Here is a 22,384-nt window from a genome sequence, read left to right as displayed (position 1 = left end):
CTCAATAGTTTTTTTTGCCCAAACTTGCACTTTTTTCCATTAAATAAAGCCATTTCAGCACTGCCACCCCTGTTCCTAATAAGTTGGGGCTGGCCAGTTTCACAGAGCTCCTATTGGCTACCCACCCCCCACTGAAAGCCTCGAGAAGTCAGAAGGCAAGCTCTTAACCAACTCCCCAATGACCTCTACACGCCCAATTAATGAGGCAAAACAAAAACAAAAATACCTGGAAAAACTCAGCGGGTCTGGCAGCATCTGCGGAGAGGAACACAGTTAACGTTTCGAGTCCGAATGACCCTTCAACAGAACTAAGTAAAAATAGAAGAGAGGTGAAATATAAGCTGGTTTAAGAGTGGATGGGACAGGTAGAGCTGGCTAGAGCTCTACCTGTCCCAGCCATCCTTAAACCAGCTTATATTTCACCTCTCTTCTATTTTTACTTAGTTCTGTTGAAGGGTCATTCGGACTCGAAACGTTAACTGTGTTCCTCTCCGCAGATGCTGCCAGACCCGCTGAGTTTTTCCAGGTATTTTTGTTTTTGTTTTGGATTTCCAGCATCCGCAGTTTTTTGCTTTCAGTTAATGAGGCAGGCGACTTCACTTGCCTGCCCACCACCTGCGCTGCCCCCCCCAACCCCTCACCCTCATCCCCGTCCCCAGGAAACTCATCAGAGTTGGCAACGGAGGCAGCAGACCACCTTGTAGGCTGTCAGCGCCATCTTCTTTATTGCCTTGCCTCTGTTCCATCCTGATTTGACAGCCCCATGTCAACATTTAAGACTGGTTAGATAGTGGGTTGAAGGAAAAGAAAGGAATATGTGAAAATATGGGATTAGAACCACCGTACACATAGAAGATAAAGATCAACATGGACTGGTTGACCTGAACGATTTGTTTTTGTGATGCAATTCTATGTTCAATAAAGTGCCTAATTTTCCAGGAACACATAACACAATTACGATTCATTAAAGACCGGCATCATAATAGATGAATTATTAACATTTTGAACATCTGAGGTTGGTGCTATGCCATGAATAATAATTGGGGTCACTGAAATTATTCATGCATCGCAATACATTAGCAATAAGTAATCTATTATGTTTTATATATTGCGGGATGTTTCACTTTCTTTGAGGCTTATGGACTCTGTAGAAACTGATGGCCACAAATGGGTCACAAATGAAAAGATTATTATTTAAGATTCCTTAGATGTTGGGGTTTAGTTAAGGAGGTGGTTGGGGGGGGGGGGGGGAGCGGTTTTGAAGTTTGATAGTGTTATTCAATAAGTGACACACTGTAAGCCTCAACAACATTTTTTCCAAAGGGAGGGTGGTCACTGTAAGTCTTAATAATTTTTAAGAAGGTCTAGGACAAGGAGGGACCAGTGATAATGAGGGAATCTGCGAGTGATGGAATTGATGTTAGCCTGTGTTGGAGAGACTAGTGGTGGTGATGGTGGGGGGTGGGAGGGGAAAGTGGGTGAGGGGTAAAGGGAGGAGGAGCCGTGCCTTGTGGGACTTGTAGTTACCTTTCCTCCAGCCCGAGGTGGGAGGGAAAGCGGCGGCGACTACATGTCCCAGAAGGCAGGGGCAGCGGCCGCGGCGCGCGGTGCCTTGTGGGAGCTGTAGTCGGCTTCCTCCCCGCCCCCGCCCAGCCCGAGGGCGGGTGTGACTACAAGTCCCAGAAGGCGGCGCGCGTGATCCTAGCAACCGCTCGGCCCCCTTCCCCCCCCCCACAACCTCCTGCTGAAGGGGAAGAAGAAGAAAATAAACGGAGCTGATCCATAGTATTGAGCGGAGACCAGAGCTTCGGATGTGCTGCTGTCCTACAGGAGAGGGACATTTACAAACTTAACACCTGCATTTTTATTTTTGCACCGGCAATTTTGCAAAAGAAAAAAAAAGATAAATCAATCGAGAGAGATATATATAGATATATATATTTTTTTTCTTCTTTGGCAGGTTCATGTTTTCTGTGTGAGGGAAACTTTTTTTTTATTTTTCAGTTGCGTGGAGGTTGAATTGAATTGGGGGAAGCAAAAGAAAACCAGGCCGAATGTTTAGGAATGGCTGAAGAGAACAACAAGGGTCATCCCAGTCACAGTAATAAGATAAAGAAGGCTGCAGTTGCTGAAGAAGAAGGGAGCGGGGAAGAAGAAGAAGAAGAAGAGGAAGAAGAAGAGGAGGAAGAAGAGGAGGAGGAGGAGGAGGAGGAAGGGGAGCTGAGTTTGGGGAAGGCCCTGCACCAGTGCGACCTCAACCAGAACATGATCGACATCAGCATCTCCAACCTGGAGGGGCTCAGGACCAAATGCGCCGCTTCCAACGACCTGACACAGCAGGAGATCCGGATGCTGGAGGTAAAACCGCATCCCTTGTCCTATTTGGGAGATGACCACCCCCCTCCTCCCCTTTTCTTAAACCAAGGAGAGATGGGGATGTGCAAAGAGGGGCGAGTGATCACAGAGGAAAATTGGGAGAGAAACCCCTCTCTGCAGCACCCCCCCCCCCCTTTCCCCCTCCAACGTACTAGTTAACAAAAGGGGAAATAAAGCCTCGGAAAGAGGCTTCAACAGTAGTATTTAGATTTAAGCTCCTGCCGTCTGTTTTTTCTAATGTGTTTGGGATGGGGCACTTATTAAGGATTTACTCATTACAGCGATAATCCAGATATTTTGCACCTGCCCTGTACACAGCCTATACCATCGCTGACAGTACGTTGACTCTATTGTTGATTAGATAGATTATGTACCTTTGACTCTTATCTGATCTCGACCAGTTGCTGCTGCTGCTGCTGCTTCTCCTGAGGACTGAAATAAAATGCACAGACATTGCGGTAACATCTGTAGGATACAAAGTCGCGACCAGGCTGCCTAAGCTCCCTTTTCATTTCAGCGTTTAATTTGTTTTCTGGTTTGGCAAACTGCAAGCATTATTATTTTTTTTGGGGGGGGGGGGGGGGGGGTGGGGGGGTTGTCTGGGAGCGGGTAGCCCCCATGTTTGTAACATATCAATTTTTCTTTTATTGTTGTGATGTCTTCATGTGCGTGGAAAAGCGAAACGAAACGAAACTCGCATGGCCGGGAGGGAGGTCCTAATCTTAAAAAACTGTTACGTGTGTGAATTTGGAGTTTACCCGCGATTAGCCATTAAATTGTATTATTCGCAGTCTTGGGCTATATGTGTGTTCAGCTGAGACCGACAGCTGACGTTAACCCTTAATCCTCAAACCGACGCGTGCTGGTAAGCGGCTACATTTTCTCCTGGGCAGCTTTGCAACAAAAGTGACTTTAGTCCTTATTTGTTCCTGGTAGCGAGGATTCCCAGGCGCTCCACAGAGATTGTCTTCACTGTGTCGCGCTCCTCTCTCTCTTTTTAACCAGTGTGTCAGCAGTTTTTGTTTTTTTTTCTTGTTGTGTTCCTGTGATCCTGGTAAGCCCGCTGTCATAGCTCGCCTCGGAAATGTTTAAACATGTCCAAACCATTAATGGTGCCGTCAGCTTTCTTTTCAAAAGGGGAGGGGTAGGATTCGCAGTTCCTCCCGAGGTGTTAGGAATATTGCCGAACTTTTTCACTGCGCCGTGGAGAGGTGGGTGGTGGGGGGGGTTGTTCATTTTCTTTTTAGGCCCGTGTTGAGTAGACACTTCACTACAGCGATGAGATCAGCATAACCTACTTCTGCCGAACTGAGCTGTCGCAACACTGCAGCAACTCGCGTGTCATTTGTAAGCAGTTGTATTTTGAAAGGAGGCGATTTTTCTTTTTTTTTTGGGGGGTGGGGGGAGGTGGGGTATTTCTTTTGAAGTTGGCAGCAATTTTTAGGGCGTTAAGGATTTGTGTGTTTTTGATATATTAGTGAATCTTAACTTGCTTTGCAATTGACAACCTAGAGTTTATCGTGGTCGTGTCTTTGGATAATGTTAAGTTTTCTTTCTTCCAGTCTTGATCTGCTTTGTGGGTGTTGGGTGGCAGCAGCATGAAAACCCTTTCTGCATTATTGGGGGATGAAGTAATACTAGTCTCCACAGTTGTGGTGTGTTGTAGAGTGTTGCGGCTGTTTCTATAAATAGAGCAGAACAACTCCTCCTCATTTAATGAGCAACGTGATAAGAATATGTCACTATCCTGTAAAGAGACAGAACTGATTTGCCATTTACGTGATTTAAAACGTGGTTGAAATATAGTGCATGAATTGATGAGTTTGTATATATTTGATCCATGCTCTACTTTTGAAACTACTTTTGCTGACGAGTTAATGCCTTGGTGATGGAGGAGTGGGTATATGCCCTGAGGTTTGTTGCAACTTGAGGGTCAAGGCAGTTTGGTTGCATTCTCTGGGTTTAGTTATGTTGGGGACGATATGGTGTCTTGCCTACAGTACTAAATTGATTTAACTTCTTAGTGTAGGTTTGGCTCACATTGTGTATATATTTGCCTACTAAGTGCTGTACTAGAGAAGGAACGTAAGGGGACAGGTTGCATGGGCTGCTCAAGCTGTACAGGCTGTTCTCGGTAACTGATCCTCAGATTTTTGTGTTTATACGCATATTTCATTTGCATAGACATTGTATAATAGATGTTTTCTTATTTTTATGCCCTTGGAGTGAAGGGTAATGGAACAGAGTTTTGTAATGGCCCTGCTTTAAACAATACAGGTTTCAGCACACATTACACACTGGAGGATAGCTTGGGTCTAATTTTGGAGTCGATCTGACCTTGTGCACCCATATAACTGAGGCAAGTAAATAGCCCGAAGGAATGGTTGAAGCAGTCTGTTACCTTGATTAGTGCTGTATCCCAGTGCAGACTGGAGTCCCCATCTTTATCTTGTGCGCATACAAGGGAGTATAACAACAAAAATTTGCATTTATGTCGTGTATTTAAGGTAGTAAAATGTCCCAAGGCACTTCTCAGAAGTGTTATCAAAAAGAATTTTCCATCACATCACCGAAGGAGATATTCAAATGGATAACAGAACTTGGTCAAAGAGGTAGCTTGTAAGGATCATCTTCAAGGATGACAGTGAAAGGAAAGGTTTTAGGAGGGAGTCCCAGAACTTTGGGCCTCGACAGTAAAGGCACAGCTGTTGGTGGAGAGAGGAAAATCAGCCATGTGCAAGAATCCAAAATTAAATGGGTGGGGCAGGGACAGAGATCTTGGAGGGTTGTAGGCCTGTAGGAGTTTAGAGAGATAGGGAGGGGCAAGACCATGGAGGGATTTGAGTGTACAGATTCCGTATAGAAATTTGACCTATTAGATTAATCTGTCTCTGGTTCAGCGTGAACACATTCTGCCATATTATTAATGTTCATGCCAACAATTGAGAGAAATACTCAGAGGAAAAATGCTTTCCTCCGCTTGGTTGGAGGCTGGGTCAACTCAAACCACTTGCTCATTTCCTATAGATTATTCTTAAGGGGAACAGAAGGAAATAGCAAAGGGAAAGTCGTGATCTGCATTGTCACAGCTCGTTTATTTTCCTATTTGCAGATAGTGGCAGTAGTGACACTTGTGCCTCTTAATTAATTATGCTATTGAGGTATTGTAATTGTCACCTTTTCAAGTTAGGGAATGTGTTGGCATTTTCTAGCTTTTGCATTAAAATAGTAGAAAAGCACATCATCCCCGTTTGGGTTGAAAAGCTACTTCATAAAATCCAGTGATATTTGAATTAGAAAAACGGAACCAAACAATACTAGTTGAAGATAAATTTATGAATTATAGTTTACGTTCTCATCGGGGAGAGACTTGGGTCACATGAGGTTTTCAATATGAACTGGTTCTCAAGTCCGTAGCATTTGTCGGTTGGCCATTTATGTCTATTGGTGTAGTTTTTCAGTTTTGAAGAGTATGCTTTTTACTCAAGTAGTTAAACATTCACATCGGTTTGTTGACAATTATTTTATATATATTTTCCATTAAAGGACTCTCCCCTGACCAACTTTGGGGGGTGGTGGGCAGCACAACTGGCCATCATGCATTGCTCCCTCGGCCTGTTTCTATGCTGTAAAGAGCTCCACACCCCCCTCCTCCACCCATGCCCCAAACAGGCTTTGTTACGCATACGGGTTGCCATTGTTAGAGCACAGGGTGGCCTTATTGTTACCATCTCAGTAGAGAGCAGTCACTTTTTAAAAAAGTATAAGAAATTCCGAGATCCTTGTGAAACCTGTCTATGAAGTATTGCGCCCAGTTCTGGGCACTGCACTTTGGGAAGGATGCGAAGGCACTGGGGAGAGCACAAAAAAGATCCACAAGAATGGTTCCAGGGATGAGGAACTTCAGTTACTTAGGTGGTCCCAGCTTCTTCAGTTTGTTTTCCTTGGAGAGGAGGAGATTATGAGGAGATTTGATAGAGGCGTTCAAAATCATGAGGGGTCTGGGCAGAGTAGATAGGGAGAAACTGTTCCCATTGGCAGAAGGGTTGAGAACCAGAGGGCACAGATTTAAGGGGATTTGCAAAAGAAGCAATGGCGACATGAGGAAAATCTTTTTCCTGGAGCAGGTGGTTAGGATCTGAAACGTTTTGCCTGAGAGTGTGGTGGAGGCAGGTTCAATCGAGGCTTTCGAGAGGCGATTAGCTTGTTATCTGAAAAGGAAGAATCTACAGGGTTACAAGGAGAAGATGGAGGAATGGCACCAAGTGAATTGCTCCTTTGGAGACCTGGTGCAGATGCGATGGGCGATCGACCTCCTTCTGCACTGTAACAATTCTGTGATCCTACTTATTTACTGTGATTCTATGGGGAGAATTTTCCTCCCTGTTGGGTGGGCCGGTCGGACGTGGGCGGGCACGGACCCGATCGGTGCCCCTGATTGTGTCAGTGCTGCCATTTTACGTGGGCGGGCCAATTAACGCTGAGCGCTCCCTGTGTGGGCGGGGTGGGGGGTTGCCTGAGCCGGAAGTGCGTAAAAAGTGCTCACTTCCTATAGATTATTCATAAGGGAATATAGATTATTTCACTAAAAATTGTAATAAAGTGGCAAGAAAATTTTTGTCCTGTCCCCTCAGGTGAAACTGTCACATGAGTGTGGACACGTGCATTAATTTTAATAAAATTTTTTCTGAAAATTTGAAATCATTCACGAAACCCCATCCCGCCCATGGATGAGATTCCATGAAAAATGCGAAGGCCGCCTGGGCTCTTCGCCTGCACCCCCGCCAACCTTAAGGTTGGACGGGCAGCTCAGCTGATTAGTTTTAATTAGTTTTTAAATGGCCTTAATAGGCCTTTGATAGTTCGGTGGGCATGCAGCCGGCTGCGCGCCCGCAGAACTGAAAATCTAAATGACGCGCGGTGATGTCGGGACACACGCCTGACGTCACCCCGCGTCATTTTATGCCTCGGCGAGCGGGCCCTGGCCCCGCTGGCCGAGCCGAAGGTTCTGCCCTATGATATTTCTAATCCATATATATTTATATGCAGCAGCTTATGAGGGCAGGAGAGTCAATTATATAATGAATATTAAACCGCTTGGTAAAACCCATGATTGCAGATGACCTTTATTGAAGATTGAGTAGATTGATGTCCTGTCTTTTTGTTTTATATATTAAATTAATATAGTCATGGGTTGATTGGAGTGGGATGTTAAGAGTTGAAACAGAGGAAGAAAGAATATGATGTGGACACAATCCTGGTGCTGCACCTACCTATATATTTTTTGTATTTACTTGTTTTGAGAATGTCGGATACATTGCAGATGTTACATATTGTGTAAAGCGCTAGCCAAGCCAGGTTCTTTTTTAGTACTATACAAAAATAAACCAAGTTACTTTTTTAATTTGACATAATCTGGTAAGGTTGTTGGGCTCCCAGCTAAGAAGACAAATAGCTCCAATCTAGGAAAAGTTCCAACAAGGAAGTTGACTTTCAATGGGTTTCAGGACCTAGTCAGATTATTTCCCCACAGGCAATAGTTGAACAGTGATCTTAAGGAATGGATCCGACTAGTTACTATTCGTCACAACTGTGCGCCTGGCCACATTTGAGCAATGGCACTGATGATCAGCTAGTTGGTAGATAATTTGGATTAGGGGAAATTAAAATCAGTACTAGCTCTTGTAGTAAAATAGTGAGACTTTGATTCCAATCTTTTTGCTGCCAAGCTCTTCTACTTGAGAGTTTTATTTCTTCTCTGTTTTGTCAAACAAGTGCATGAAACAGGAAATAAAACAAAACTGGGTCTGGAAATCCTGCAGTGAAATCAGAAAATACTGGAAATACACAATGGGCTTTTAGCATCTGGGGTTTAAAAATGGTTTCCTGAATGGACTTTGTGGTCATTTCCAGCATTTTCTGTTTTTATTCTTTGCATCATTTTCTGTGACGGGGAGGGGGGCGGGGGGCACTTGTATGGCTTCAACTGAGTGGAGGCGAAAAGAGGGAGAAAGGACAAGAAAATCATTCAGCTTCAGTCATGTTCCATTCCTATCTTTATTAGGCTTTGTGGGGATTACAATGCTGAACACAGCATTGAGTAAAGGAAGGAAAATAAATTGATTGCTTTTTCTTTGTGGCTGGCTTCGTGTGGATAGAGGTCTGGCAACTGGTAATTTACCAAATTTAGCAGGATAGTGACTTTTAGTGGGCGGGGGGAGGGGGGGGGGGATGCAAGAGAAGTTAGAAAATGGAGGGCAACAAAAGATGGAAATTAATCATGAAGGAGCATGTGACCCATTCATCTGCCAAACAAGGAAGTGTACAGCAGACCTAAGGGCGACCTCAAAGGAGTAGGAAGGGAAGCGCTAAAAAGAAACTTAATACATGTTTGTTGTCTTAGGAGTACCATTTTTTTTTTCTCTGTTTCTGTCCCACCTCTCTACCTAGTTTTCTTGCTTTTAAGATGCTCCTTTTAAAACCTATCTCCTTGACCAAGCTGGCCTAAAATCTCCTTGTGTGACTTGGTGGCTGATTTTGTTTGATACTGCTTGTTTAAAGCATCTTAGGGCATTTTAATACATTAAATGCACAATATAAATGCAAGTGGTTTGTCACATGGTTCTATGGAGAATTGTTGACTCTCAAAAAATCTCAAATGCTGATATGTTAAAACTGCAAGAACGTGCTTAATTTTATTTTGATAACCTTTCATCTTCTGAGAGGCTGCTGAGTAAAGTGTTTGCTGGCATGCTTGTTCCTTTGGTTCTGATCAATGCCGCAGTATGAACTGATGGTGCACGTACTTTCACTCGTCTACCTCTTCCATCACTTTGTGGTAGAAATTATGCTTTGGGCATTACAGGTGAAAGGAAACAAAAAGATGTGTTACGGACAGAGTTTGTGTTTTCCTATCGTCCATGATCAAAGTATTTTTGTGTGAGGTTAGTATGTTTTCTTACCCTCGGAGTGGTTTGCCCCAATTTAAAGCAGTCTGTGCCCATATAAAGCAAAACCTGGGCAACGTTCAGGCTTGGGTTGATAAGTGGCAAGTGCCAGGCAGGGACCATCTCCAAGAAGAGAGAATCCAACCATCGGCCCTTGACATTCAGTGGCGTTACCATCGCCGAGTCCCCCAGCATCCTGGGGCTTACCATTGACCAGAAACTGAACTGGACCAGCCACACAAATGCTGCGGTTACAGGAGCAGGCTGGGAATTTTGCAGCGAGTAACTCGCCTCCTGACTCCCCTGCCCACCATCTGCAAGTCACAAGTCGGGTGTGATGGAATCACACTCTCCATTTGTCTAATGAGTGCAGCTCCAACAGCACTCTAAGAAGCTCGACACAATCCAGGACAATGTAACCTGCTTGATTGGAACCCCATCCACCACCTTCAGCATTCGCTTCCTCCCCCATCGATGCACAGCAGTGTGTACCATCTACGAGATGCACTGCAACAAATCGCCAAAGTTCCTTCGACAGCACTTTCCAAACCCATATCCTCTACTACCTAGAAGGACTAGGGCAGAAGATGCATGGGAAACCACCATTTGCAGGTTCCCTTCCAAGCCACGCACCATCCTGACTTGGAACCAAAACACCATTCCTTCACTGTCGCTGGGTCAAAATCCTGGAACTCCCTTCCTAACAGCACTTTGTGTACACCTACACCATATACACTGCAGTGGTTCAAGAAGGCAGCTCACCAACACCTTCTCAAGGGCATTAAGGGATGGACAAGAAATGCTGGGCTAGCCAGCGATGCCCTCATCCTTGAAAGAATAAAATAAAACTCTTCCAGCAGCAAGTTTTTGTGAATTTTAAAAAAGGATTATTGATTACCATGCGCTTGCCACAGAGATTTAACTGTGACGTTTCTCACACATGTACACAGGTTAGATGCAGATGAAGAAAAATCAGTAGTTACTATCTGGTATTATTTCAGTCTCTTTCATAGCAGGCCTGTAGTTTCTTAGAAGAATTGATGCTGTAGCTGGATTGGAGGGCTTATAAAAGCAGAGACTTCTCGGCAAGCTGCGAGGCTTCTTGTATTTGAATTGCTAGGAGGATGGCTTTTGGTTGGACTGGAAGGTGGAACAGATTGGGGGAGAATCCTCCCACTTTTCAATGTATAGTTGTTTTACTTTGGCTGCATGGTTGTCTTGCAGCTGGTTCAGTGGTGTTTCAGATGGTATCTGTCGTGATGTTTCTGATTTGAACAACTCCTGCTGTTATTTTTAACAGAACAGGTAACAAACATGGCTGTCTTAACCACATGACTTGTGACAAGTCCAAAGCCATCCTCCCAAAAAAGGTGATGGACTGGACTGATACACACCCTGTGTTGTAGCCTTTCATGCTTTGAGATAGCCATGGTTTTGTAATTGAATGACCCCATTTAATTTAAATTACCTTTTTTGAATGCCTTTCAGGGAAGAAAAAGATATTGAGTTTCGATGTCTGTATGGCCTTGGGTGAAGTAGAAAGACAAGTCAGCTGATATGTGATAGTCTTGTTCTTAACAAAGAGACTTATGGATGTCACAGGTGTCTGTGATTGTCCGTATTTTAATTAGCTATTTGCTTGAGTTTTAGCTCTGTCTGGAGGTGAGATTGCTAAAGTCATTTGATATGTTGCCAGCTATCTTAAAAGCTGTTGTGTCAATTTTAAAAATATAGTTTTAAATTTTGTAATATCTTCATGCCTGTACTGGATATGATAGACATAAAGTAATTAAAACAGGGGAGAGAACAAAGAAATGTATGAGTAAAACATTAGAGCAGAAGAACAAGTTAGGGGGTGTGGCCCAAATAAACATTCTTTAAACAATCACATAGAGTATAAGGCACAAACTCAGCAAATTGCAAGGGCAAATTTAACTTTGAGGGTATGACATGGTAACTATTACTGAGACATGCTTGCAAGATGGCCAGGACTGGGAACTAAATATACCAGGTTATAAGGCCAACAGGAAAGATGGAGAAATTGGTAGAAGAGGAAGCGTGGCTTTAATGATTAAGGATGAAATCACTTGAATAAAAGAGACTATAACGAGAGGAAGGCACAGAGTGGAAGCTTTATGGGTAGAATTACGTATAAAAGGATTTAAATCTATAGTGGGAACTATGTATAGACCCCCTGATAGCAGCTGTGAAGTAGTAGTTTGTATAAATATAGAGATGAGATAACTGTGTAGCAAAGGCAGAGTGGCTTTAATGGAGGATTTTCATTTTCATATGGTTTGGGATGAGCCGTCTAGCACGTGTCAGAAAGGTAATGAATTTCCTGAGGGTGTCCAGGACAGTTTTCTGCAGCAATATGTCCTAGAACCATCAAGGATGCATGCCATATTAGGTTGTTGACTAAATCTTAATTCATTACTCATCCTAATGGTGTATGAGCATTTATCTGATAGTGATTCTAATGTGATTGAGTTGAACATAATATTTGAAAGGGAGAAAGACACAACAGCTACTAAGGATAGCATGCTTTGCATCCCAAGGAAACTAATACAGAATCAGAGAGAGGTATTTTACCAAAATGAATGTAAGAAAAATAACAATAATGAAAAAAATTATGGTGCGAAAGAGTGTCAATCCCCAGGATCCAATAGTTTCTATGCCAAGGTTTTAAAGGAAGTAGGTGTGAACATTATAAATGTCCTAACTATAATCTTCCTATGTCCTCTCAATTCAGGAACACTTCCTTTGGATTGGGAAATGTGTGTTCTTCTGCTACTTAAGAAAGGTGAGAGGGCGGAAACCAGGATTTATAGACCAGTTAGCCTAACATCTCTTATTAAGAAATTATTAGAGTCTATGGTTAAGGGAGGAGTGACTGAGCACCTTTAAAAATTTTCAGCTGAGCAGAGAGAGGGCCCGAGCGATTTGTAAATGGCCGGTTTTGGAAAGGCGACTGAAGTCGTGGATAGGGGAATGTCTGTGGATGTTATTTAAAAGAACTTCAGAAAGCATTTGAAAAAATCCCTCCAGAGTTGGTTAGCTAAAGTTGGTGTTCATGGAATTGAAGGGAAACTATTTACCTGGTTAAGAAATTGATTGAGTGACAGGAGACAGAGCAGGAATAATGGGCAGGTACTGTATTGGTAAGGTGTGACTGGTGGTGTTCTGCAAGGACCTGTGTTCAGGCCTCATATATTCACCGCATTTAGTGACAATTTAGATGATAGGTGGCATTGTAAGCAGTTAAATGGAACCATAAAATTGTGAAGAGAGATTAATTGATTAAGTGAATGGGCAAAACTCTGGTAAATGGAGTTCCATGTAGGCAAATGTAGGGTCATCACTTTGAAGCTAAAAAGAATAGAACAGGGTGCTTTCTAAATGATGGAAAGCAGAAACTGTGGAGGTCCAAAGAAACTTGGGGGCCCAGGCATGTAGATCATTAAAGTATCATGAACAGGTGCGGAAAATAATTAAAAACGTTAATGGAATGCTGGCCTTTAAATCTAGATGACTAGAATACAAGGGGGTAGAAGTCATGCTGTACATACAAAGCCCTGGTTAGACCACACCTCGAGTACTGAGAGCAGTTCTGGGCACTGCATCTTAGGAAGAATATATTGGAGAGGATTCAGAGGGAGTACCAGAATGGTGTCTGGATTCCAACGGTTCAATTACAGAAGTGATTAGACAAACTACAGTTGTCTTGCCTGGAATTGAGAGGGATGAGGTGTGCTTAGATGGAGTTTTCAAGATATTAAGCAGAACAGATAGGGTAAATAGAGAAAACTCTGCTTGGGGAGTTTAGGATGAGAAGGCATATTCTGAAAATTAGAACCAGCCCTTTCAGGAATGAAATAACAAAATGATGGAACCATAGAAGGAGGCCGTTTAGCCTGTTGTGTTCTTGCCAGCTCTCTGCGAGAGCAGCTCACCTAGTCCCACTCCCTCACCTTTTCCCCAAACCTCTACAAATTTTTTTCTGTTCAGATAAATATTCAGATGTCTTTTGAAGGCTTCAGTTGATTCTGCCTCTCTCCCACTCTTGGGCGGTGTATTCCAGATCCTAACCACTCGCAGTGTAATAAAGTTTTTTTTCCTCCATGTCACCGTTGCTTCTTTTGCCAATTGAATTTGAAATTGGGAAATACTTATGTGCACGTAGCTGGCAGAAGTTTGGAACTCCTTCCTCAAATGGCAATTGATACTAGATCAATTATTAATTTTAAATGTGAGATTCCTAGATTTTTATTAAGGGACATGGAGTAAAGGTGAATATGTGGAATTGAGTCACAGATCAGTTATCATCTCACTGGATGGAGGAACAGACTCAATTTGACATTGGCTGCTCCTGTTCCATTGTTTCTTTAAAAAAAATTAGTTGAACAAATCCACTCCCCTTTTCCTTCCAGTTTTTTCCTCTCTTTTGAAAGCACTGACTTATTGGGATATTGTACTATGGGTCTTGGTAACTAAGTATTACTTTCCATAAGAGTCTTAATGGAGAATATTGGTGGTATATTTGGTGCAGGGCAAGACTGTTGATCCTGAGACCTGTCCATGTATTTTCCAAGGATCCCCACATAATAGTTAAGATTGACCATTCTGGCTAATCTCTGGGGGCATGACAGGCCAGTTGTAGCATTACTACTGTATCTTGAGCTGAGATAGACTAATTCAGCAGAGGCCAGGAATTCCATGGAAATACATAGAAGTTACAACTCGGAAGCATTTGGCTTAACTAGTCTTGCGTCTGCAATTGCCTTCCATGTGACCATAGTCCTGATTATATTGATCTGTCTTGTTTCCATATCCCTTTATCCCCTTTTTTCTCTTTCATCTGTCCAATTTAATCTTGAATATTACAGCTTTTGTCTCGGCGAATAAACCTGGAAGTGAATTGCACAACCTCATAATTCTCTATGTAAAGTGAATTTCCAAACCTCTTAATTCTCTCTGTAAAGAAGTTTCTCTTGTTCTTTGTTCTAAATCTCTTGTATTTAAACTTGTATTTCATTGTTCTAGACCCCTCGCCTTATATCTATTCTGTCCCATCCTTTCGGTTTTTTATAACACTTGTATAATATTATCTGCATTGTTCTAATGAACAAGCCCCAATTTTTCAAGTCTTTAAAATTTGTATTATTTCGGACCAGGTAACATCCTCTCTCAAGCCTCCTTTCCTTAGTGTGGAGCCCAATCCTTCACGCGGTAATCTAACTGAGGTATTGTTAGTGTTTTATAAGTTCCTCGTTATCTCTTGCCTTTTATGTTCTATAATCCAAGTGTTTCTGCTCTTCCATAGCACAAAGCCAATTCAGAGTATAATTATTGCTGTTTATGCAAAAAGCATCACCTCGCACTGAGCAACATTTAATTCCGCCTGCCACTTTAGTCCATATCCCACTTCAGTTTCTTTTGCGTTTTCTAAATTAACTTTACCGCTTATTTTGGCATTACCACTCTTTCAAGATCCATCTGCTAAAATTATTGATATAAACAATGAACAGAAGTGACCTAGAAAACTGAACACTGTGAGAAGTTGTGTCCCATTTGCAACCTAGTCTAGACAGTTCTGATGAAAGGCCACAGACCTGAAACATTAACTCTGTTTTTCTCTCCCTGCACAGATGCTGTCAGGCCTGCTGAGTATTTCCAGCATTTTTTGTTCCTATTTAAGATTTTCAGCATCCAATGTGTTTTGCTTTTGCAATCTGGCAAGAGTCCATTTTCTCTCTCCTGACCAAGTTTTAATCCATTTTTCTACCCTCCCACTAACCTTAAATCCTCCCAGGTAATTTCTAATGTGGTACCTTGTCAAAGACTTACAAGAAGGTCTGCTGCATTTTCCTTCCCCCATCTACCATTTCTATTCCTCAATGAACCCTGTGGGTTTGTCAAGAGAAATTGTTTCTTTTGAAATCTTTGCTGGCTGTTTATATTTTTTTTCTTCTGATTACGTGGCAATTTAATTCTTAAGTAAAGATTTTAACAATGTTCCGTACAGTAGATGTCAAACTAACTGGATGATAATTACCCAGGTTATCCTTGTCTCCTTTTTTAAATGGAACCTAGGATCTTTGGGCCTCTAATACCCAGGACCTCACCAGGCGTACTATTAAATTAATGGTAAATCCATACCACAGCTGAAGTAGCATTCAGTGGACACTGGCCACAGCTGTATCTTAACATGCTTGCAATTTTTCACCAACTCCCTCTTCTTCCACTTCATATTGATTTTTTTTTTGTCCTTCCATTCTCCTGAGTCTGCCTGAATATTTTTCTTCAAGAAGATGGATTCAAAAACTTGGTTCAAAGACAATGCTGTTCTACAGTCACCTGGTAGGAATTACTTAAGAGTGACCCAATGGTAATTAAATAGTTACATAGGCTGCAGCACAGAAGTGGCCATTTGCCCCAACTGGTGTTTGTTGTCCATGGAAGCCTCCTCTTAACCCTCTTCATCTAACCCTATCATTATAGTTTTATTCTTTTCTCCCTTATGTGTTTATCTAACTTTCCCTTAAATGCACCTATGCTCTTTGCCTCAGCTGTTCCTTGCGATAGCATGTTCCATGTTCTTATCACCTTCGGGTGAAGAAGTTCCTCTTGAATTCCCTATTGGATTTTTTGTGACTATCTTATACTTATGACCTTTAGTTTTGAACTTCTCCACAAGTGGAAACATTGTCTCGACACCTATCCTTTCATCACTTTAAAAATCTCTTATCAGGTCATCCTTTGGCGTCTGTCTTTGAAAGAGATAAGACCTTTAGCCTTCCCTGATAAGTATCATCTCTCAGTTTTGGTATCATCTTTGCGAATGTTTTTTTACACATTCTCCGGTGTCTCTGCATCCTTTTTATAATATGGAGACCAGAACTGTACACAGATTCTATCCAATTTTCTTCCTTCCCTTTGTAGGGATATGGATGATCTCTGCTTGCTGTTACTCCACTGGTATGTTGAGATAGGATTTCAATATGAGGAGAGTTGTTAAAATTAAAGCTGTCCTTGCCCTGGCATAGAATATTGACGATCCAGGTGGTTTGGTCTCTTTTGGATTGAATTATTTCATATGAGACCGAAACCTGATAGTGTAGAACTGGCAGATGCTATGATGGTGCATATGGGATCTTAATTGGGTACAGGATTCAAACTAAACACAAAAAAGGTGTAGAATAAAATGCAATATATTCTTTGTATGCGAGCAGAGACCTTTGTTTTGAAGATTTCGGAGCACCAAATGGGTGGCTATTAAGAATGCTGACCAACTGCTATTTGATCGTGATTTTTTAAAAGAAATGTTTTTTTTCAGATGAGCATGACTGTAGCTAATGAATGACAGCTTTGACTGGTAATTAAAATAATTGAAAAAATTGCCATAAAGTTTTGGGAACTGGGCAAAACACACCCTCTTCAGAGCTGTAAAATATTTTCTTTGCGAGGAAACCAGTTAAATCTGAACCATGGTATTTCTGGTGTAAAACACTTCAGTGCACTTAAGTGCTATGTAAATGTTTGTACAGAAATCTTTCAGCGATAAGAGGCTGTATATTAAGTTTTAATCAATTTCCTTCTAATATTTTCTAGCACTTGTGCAACTTTGTCTGAACCTGTAAAATGGATTTGAGCAATAATTTTGGGAGGAGTGGGTAATGCAGCATGTCAGAGGTAAAAGTATTTTGGCTTGCTATGTCTAATAGGTTGGGTTAACTAGAAGTATGAATACTGATCCCTTAAGAATAAATAAAAGCATAGATAATGACTTGCCATGTGTAGATATTTTCCCAGGGCAGCCTAATTTGGGGTGACTGCTGGATGCTGACCTGTTTGAAGTGAGGAAAAAGAGGTATTTGGGGCAGGATGCAGACATAGTGCAGCATTGCCATTGCTTGACCTTTTCCTGGCGTTTGTTTATCTCTTCATAGCAGATGTTCCCTGGAACCAGTAGCGTGCAACAACAATGTATCTGGGTGACAAACTCTCCATTTCAAATGCAGTATTTATGTTTTGCTGACAAGATGCGACAACTCGGAGTAGTGAGCTGCTAAGCTGGTTTTTTTTGTACCCTCTCACTGCCATTAACCTCAATACACCAGGAATAATTTTCCATGTTTTTTTACATCTGAAGAATCAAGCTCTTTTCCAGAAAGATCATCAGAAAGCTCTCCATTTTAATTTAACATTTATTTTTTATGCATTGGCCAGTAACCAATAATTCAGTTCACAAACTGCATTTACATATTGCATGATATGTGATAGTAGTGACCATATGAATGTCAAAAATTCACTAACTATTTATTTTCTTAACTTGTATTTTACTTTTAAGTTCCAGTTGAACAGTAGCTTCATGTGGAGGGCAACAAAATTGGTGGCTTTTGCTGTCTGTGGTTAAGCAGCTCAGTGTCAGGTGCTGCTTACTGTTCTTGTTGACCCCTTGATCTGCACCCTGTACTTCACAGTTCCTGAATTTACTGGTGCTAATTTAGAGCTGTTAATTGTGGCAATTGTGTGACCACAAATTCTAGCCCTTAATTCAATGAATTTTTTTGAGAAGTCATGGTTTGAAATACAGTTCATTCAGGCCATGGATTAACTTCGTAGCATTCTAAGAAGTTGGAAAATATTGGCTATATATCCTGGTAATACTAATCCTTGCAGTGGTTGCATCACATTTGTTTAATTGTGAACTTGCTATTCCTTCACTGTCGTTGGGTCAAAATCCTGGAACTTCTCCCTAACGGCGCTGTGGCTCTACTTTCACCACATGGACTGCAGTGGGTCAAAAGGTGGCTCACCACCATCGTCTCAAGTTCAGTTAGGGATGGACAAAAATGCTGGCCTTGCTAGCGACGCTCACATCCCAATAATGAATAAAATATTGATATGGAGAACAACTTTCTGTAGGAAAAGATTGTCTATTGAATAAAAGCTGCCCAGATCATCTTAGGGGATGTCGGGGGTGGGGGGCAGGTTGGGATTTGTGGTGGGTGGTTGGTGAGTGTATGAAAGGTGAGGGAACTTGTCTGAAAAGTTTTGAAATTACTGCCTTGTAATTACACCCAGGTATTTTTATTCTCTTGGGTAGGTTATACCTTATGAAGCCCCGTTGCAAAAAACAAGCATTCAGGTTATCATGCTGGACTTGTAGTCACTTTGTTTTCTTCCATAAGTTCTTGTTACATTCAGCTTGTTAGCCAGATTTATAGACAAAATTTATAGACAAAACTCCCATTCAGGTTATCATGCTGGACTTGTAGTCACTTTGTTTTCTTCCGTAAGTTCTCGTTACATTCAGCTTGTTAGCCAGATTTATAGACATTGTGACCTGAGTTAAACAAATTCTACTAGTGCTACAACAATACCTTTTGTAAATTAATTTTGATACTGTAGAACCAGGAGGTATGCTCTGGTATGTAGTAAACTTTGCTAAAGTGTCACCCTGTATGGAATAAAAGAAAAACCTTATCTTTATGGTCTTGAAAATATTTTTTTCTATTGTGCCTAAACTCTCTTTGAAAAATGTTATCTACTATTTGAAGAACTTTTTTGCAACCTGACGTGCACCTCAAGTTTATCCAATCTTGGCATCTCACTTGGGCCTGAAGATAAGTTAAGGGTACAGTTTACTTTATAAAAACAAATTGTGTAGTTCAAGTTATTAAATAAATGCATGTGGAGGTTTTTTTTAATTTGGAAAAAAACATGTGGTAATAGTTATCAGGATTGGCCTTGGAGCAGTAAGACTTGGAAAGAGTAATGGGCTGAAAATGTGTCTGTCTTAGAAATGTAATTACATGGTGGTTAAATTTCCAGTAAATCTGCTGAATCACCATACAAATGTGAACAACGAATTGGTGTAAAATTTATATTTCTTTTGTGTAAAACTAGCATACATGCTTAATGTATCTAATCAACAGTGTATTTGATTCTGCCCCTGAGATTGGAGTGCACTTTGACACTCCCAGTGCTCTCCTTTCAAAGGCTTGTGTTAAAAATTTTATAGCTTCCTTTTTTTCCCCACTTAGCCTGAAAAGGATGCATTTGTAATGACCAAAAGCTGAACTTCCACAGCATCCTCATTGCGTTCTGCATTCGTAAAATATACATTGTTCACCTTTTTAGCTAGAAAGTCCTCCAGAACTCTTCAGATGATGTGTGTCAAACGTCTGGAGATTCACACCGGTGGGAACAGGAGGGCAGGATCAGGCTTTGGAGTGCTGCCTTCAGTTGCACAGCTTGTTTCAAAACTCTTGGCTTGTCTCTGAAGAAGGGCCCCATGGTCCAAGTACCAAAAGGACTGCCTGAGTGACTCTGCTTTGGAGAGGAGACAGAAAAATGGCATGGGGTGGATGGTAGGGTGTGGGCATTAGGAGAGAACTGGGAATAAATTCAATAATTTGAGAGAAAGGTTTATTAAATCATAAATGTAAGTTTTCAGTTCACTATCTTCAATTTAGAGGCATAAAAACAGAGCATAGGAACTTCCTGAGATGATGTAGAATCTTGTAATTTATGGCCATCTTTGAAATAAACAAAACCGTGTGATCTTGTTTCAAGCCTCTGAATATTTGAAGCGGTCATCAGTCTGCCTGGCTTCACGACCAAGGCCTCAGGCTTCAAAGCTTTGCCGACCGATGAGACAAAAGGAAGCACGGAGTTCCCTTCATTATACCAGGATCCAGCAGAAATACTGTGGATGTGCTGGGAAATAGAAGGATCTGCTGAGACTGAGGTGAGGCAGATGGAATGGGAAGAGAGCCCGGTTGAGTATAAACATCAGCAAGGACTAAGTGAGCCGAATGGCCAATTCCTGTGCTATATATTCTGTAGCTTCTAACAACCATAAAATAAGCCCAAAAATCAACCCATCCGTCCAAATGAATACTCTAAATTGGTTAAATAACTTAGTTTTCAAGTTATAAAGTAAAACCATTAAGAGACAGTTTTAAAATTCTGATAGCATACAACACGTCTAGAAATTTAGTGCAGTTCCTGAATGTTGCTGAAAAGAGAGACATGTTGCTGAAGCTAAAACAAAAACAGAAATACCTGGAAAAACTCAGCAGGTCTGGCAGCATCGGCGGAGAGGAGCACAGTTAACGTTTCGAGTCATCATGACCCTTCAACAGAACTAAGTAGAAATAGGAAAGGGGTGAAATATAAGCTGGTTTAAGGGAGGGGGGGGGTGGTGTGTGGTGGTTGTTGGGACAAGCAAGCAGTGATAGGTGGAGATAATCAAAAGATGTCACAGACAAAAGAACAAAGAGGTGTTGAAGTTGGTGATATTATCTAAAAGAATGTGCTAATTAAGAGTGGAGAGCAGGACAAGCAAGGTAGCTCTAGTGGGAGTGGGGTGAAATAAGTGATGGGTGGAATACATTTAAAAATAATGGAAATAGGTGGGGAAAGAAAAATCTATATAATTATTGGAAAAAACAAAAGGGAGGGGGAAGAAACGGAAAGGGGGTGGGGATGGAGGAGGGAGTTCAAGATCTAAAGTTGTTGAACTCAATATTCAGTCCGGAAGGCTGTAAAGTGCCTAGTCGGAAGATGAGGTGCTGTTCCTCCAGTTTGCGTTGAGCTTCACTGGAACAATGCAGCAAGCCAAGGACAGACATGTGGGCAAGAGAGCAGGGTGGAGTGTTGAACTGGCAAGCGACAGGGAGGTCTGGGTCATGCTTGCGGACAGACCAAAGGTGTTCTGCAAAGCGGTCACCCAGTCTGCGTTTGGTCTCTCCAATGTAGAGGAAACCGCATTGGGAGCAACGAATGCAGTAGACTAAGTTGGGGGAAATGCAAGTGAAATACTGCTTCACTTGAAAGGAGTGTTTGGGCCCTTGGACGGCGAGGAGAGAGGAAGTGAAGGGGCAGGTGTTGCATATTTTACGTTTGCAAGGCGAGGTGCCGTAGGTGGGGGTTGAGGAGTAGGAGGTGATGGAGGAGTGGATCAAGGTGTCACGGAGGGAACGATCCCTACGGAATGCCGCCGGGGGGGTGAAGGGAAGATGTGTTTGGTGGTGGCATCATGCTGGAGTTGGCGGAAATGGCGGAGGATGATCCTTTGAATGCGGAGGCTGGCGGGGTGATAAGTGAGGACAAAGGGGACCCTATCATGGTTCCGGGAGGGAGGAGAAGGCGTGAGGGCGGATGCGCGGGAGATGGGCCGGACACGGTTGAGGGCCCTGTCAACTACCGTGGGTGGAAAACCTCGGTTAAGGAAGAAGGAGGACATGTCAGAGGAACTCTTTTTGAAGGTAGCATCATCAGAACAGATGCGACGGAGGAGAAGGAACTGAGAGAATGGGATGGAATCCTTACAGGAAGCGGGGTGTGAGGAGCTGTAGTCGAGGTAGCTGTGGGAGTCAGTAGGCTTGTAATGGATATTGGTGGATCTACCTACCGACTCCCACAGCTACCTCAAATACAGCTCCTCACACCCCGCTTCCTGTAAGGACTCCATCTCATTCTCTCAGTTCCTTCGCCTCCGTAACATCTGTTCTGATGCTGCTACCTTCAAAAACAGTTCCTCTGACATGTCATCCTTCTTCCTTAACCAAGGTTTTCCACCCACGGTAGTTGACAGGGCCCTCAACCGTGTCCGGCCCATCTCCCGCGCATCCGCCCTCACGCCTTCTCCTCCCTCCCAGAAACATGATAGGGTCCCCCTTGTCCTCACTTATCACCCCACCAGCCTCCGCATTCAAAGGATCATCCTCCGCCATTTCCGCCAACTCCAGCATGATGCCACCACCAAACACATCTTCCCTTCACCCCCTCTGGCGGCATTCCGTAGGGATCATTCCCTCCGTGACACCCAGGTCCACTCCTCCATCACCCCCTACAACACCCACCTACGGCACCTCCCCATGCAAATGCAAAATATGCAACACCTGCCCCTTCACTTCCTCTCTCCTCACTGTCCAAGGGCCCAAATACTCTTTTCAAGTGAAGCAGCATTTCACTTGCATTTCCCCCAACTTAGTCTACTGCATTCGTTGCTCCCAATGCGGTTTCCTCTACATTGGAGAGACCAAACG

General features: G+C 42.5%; 1 protein-coding gene across 9 annotated transcripts in view; it reads left to right on the top strand.

Annotated features, from left to right (window-relative positions):
• Positions 1-1,739: 1,739 nt before the first annotated feature.
• The window catches only part of LOC144684399 (kinase suppressor of Ras 1-like), a 202,577-nt gene continuing 181,932 nt past the window's right edge, over positions 1,740-22,384 (top strand). For 8 of the 9 annotated variants that reach the window (XM_078548123.1, XM_078548128.1, XM_078548121.1 and 5 more), the window contains exon 1: positions 1,740-2,358. In XM_078548123.1, coding sequence (XP_078404249.1) covers positions 2,065-2,358 — 294 coding nt within the window. In that variant the 5' untranslated portion in view covers positions 1,740-2,064. Of the gene's footprint in view, positions 2,359-3,645; positions 3,724-22,384 lie in introns of those variants that run through there. The other variant, XM_078548130.1, reaches the window with a different exon arrangement.

This window comes from Cetorhinus maximus, chromosome 9 (genome assembly GCF_964194155.1).
Source record: "Cetorhinus maximus chromosome 9, sCetMax3.hap1.1, whole genome shotgun sequence".
In the NCBI taxonomy this organism is placed as follows: Eukaryota; Metazoa; Chordata; class Chondrichthyes; order Lamniformes; family Cetorhinidae; genus Cetorhinus; species Cetorhinus maximus.
This window is presented reverse-complemented; position numbering and strand designations above follow the sequence as displayed.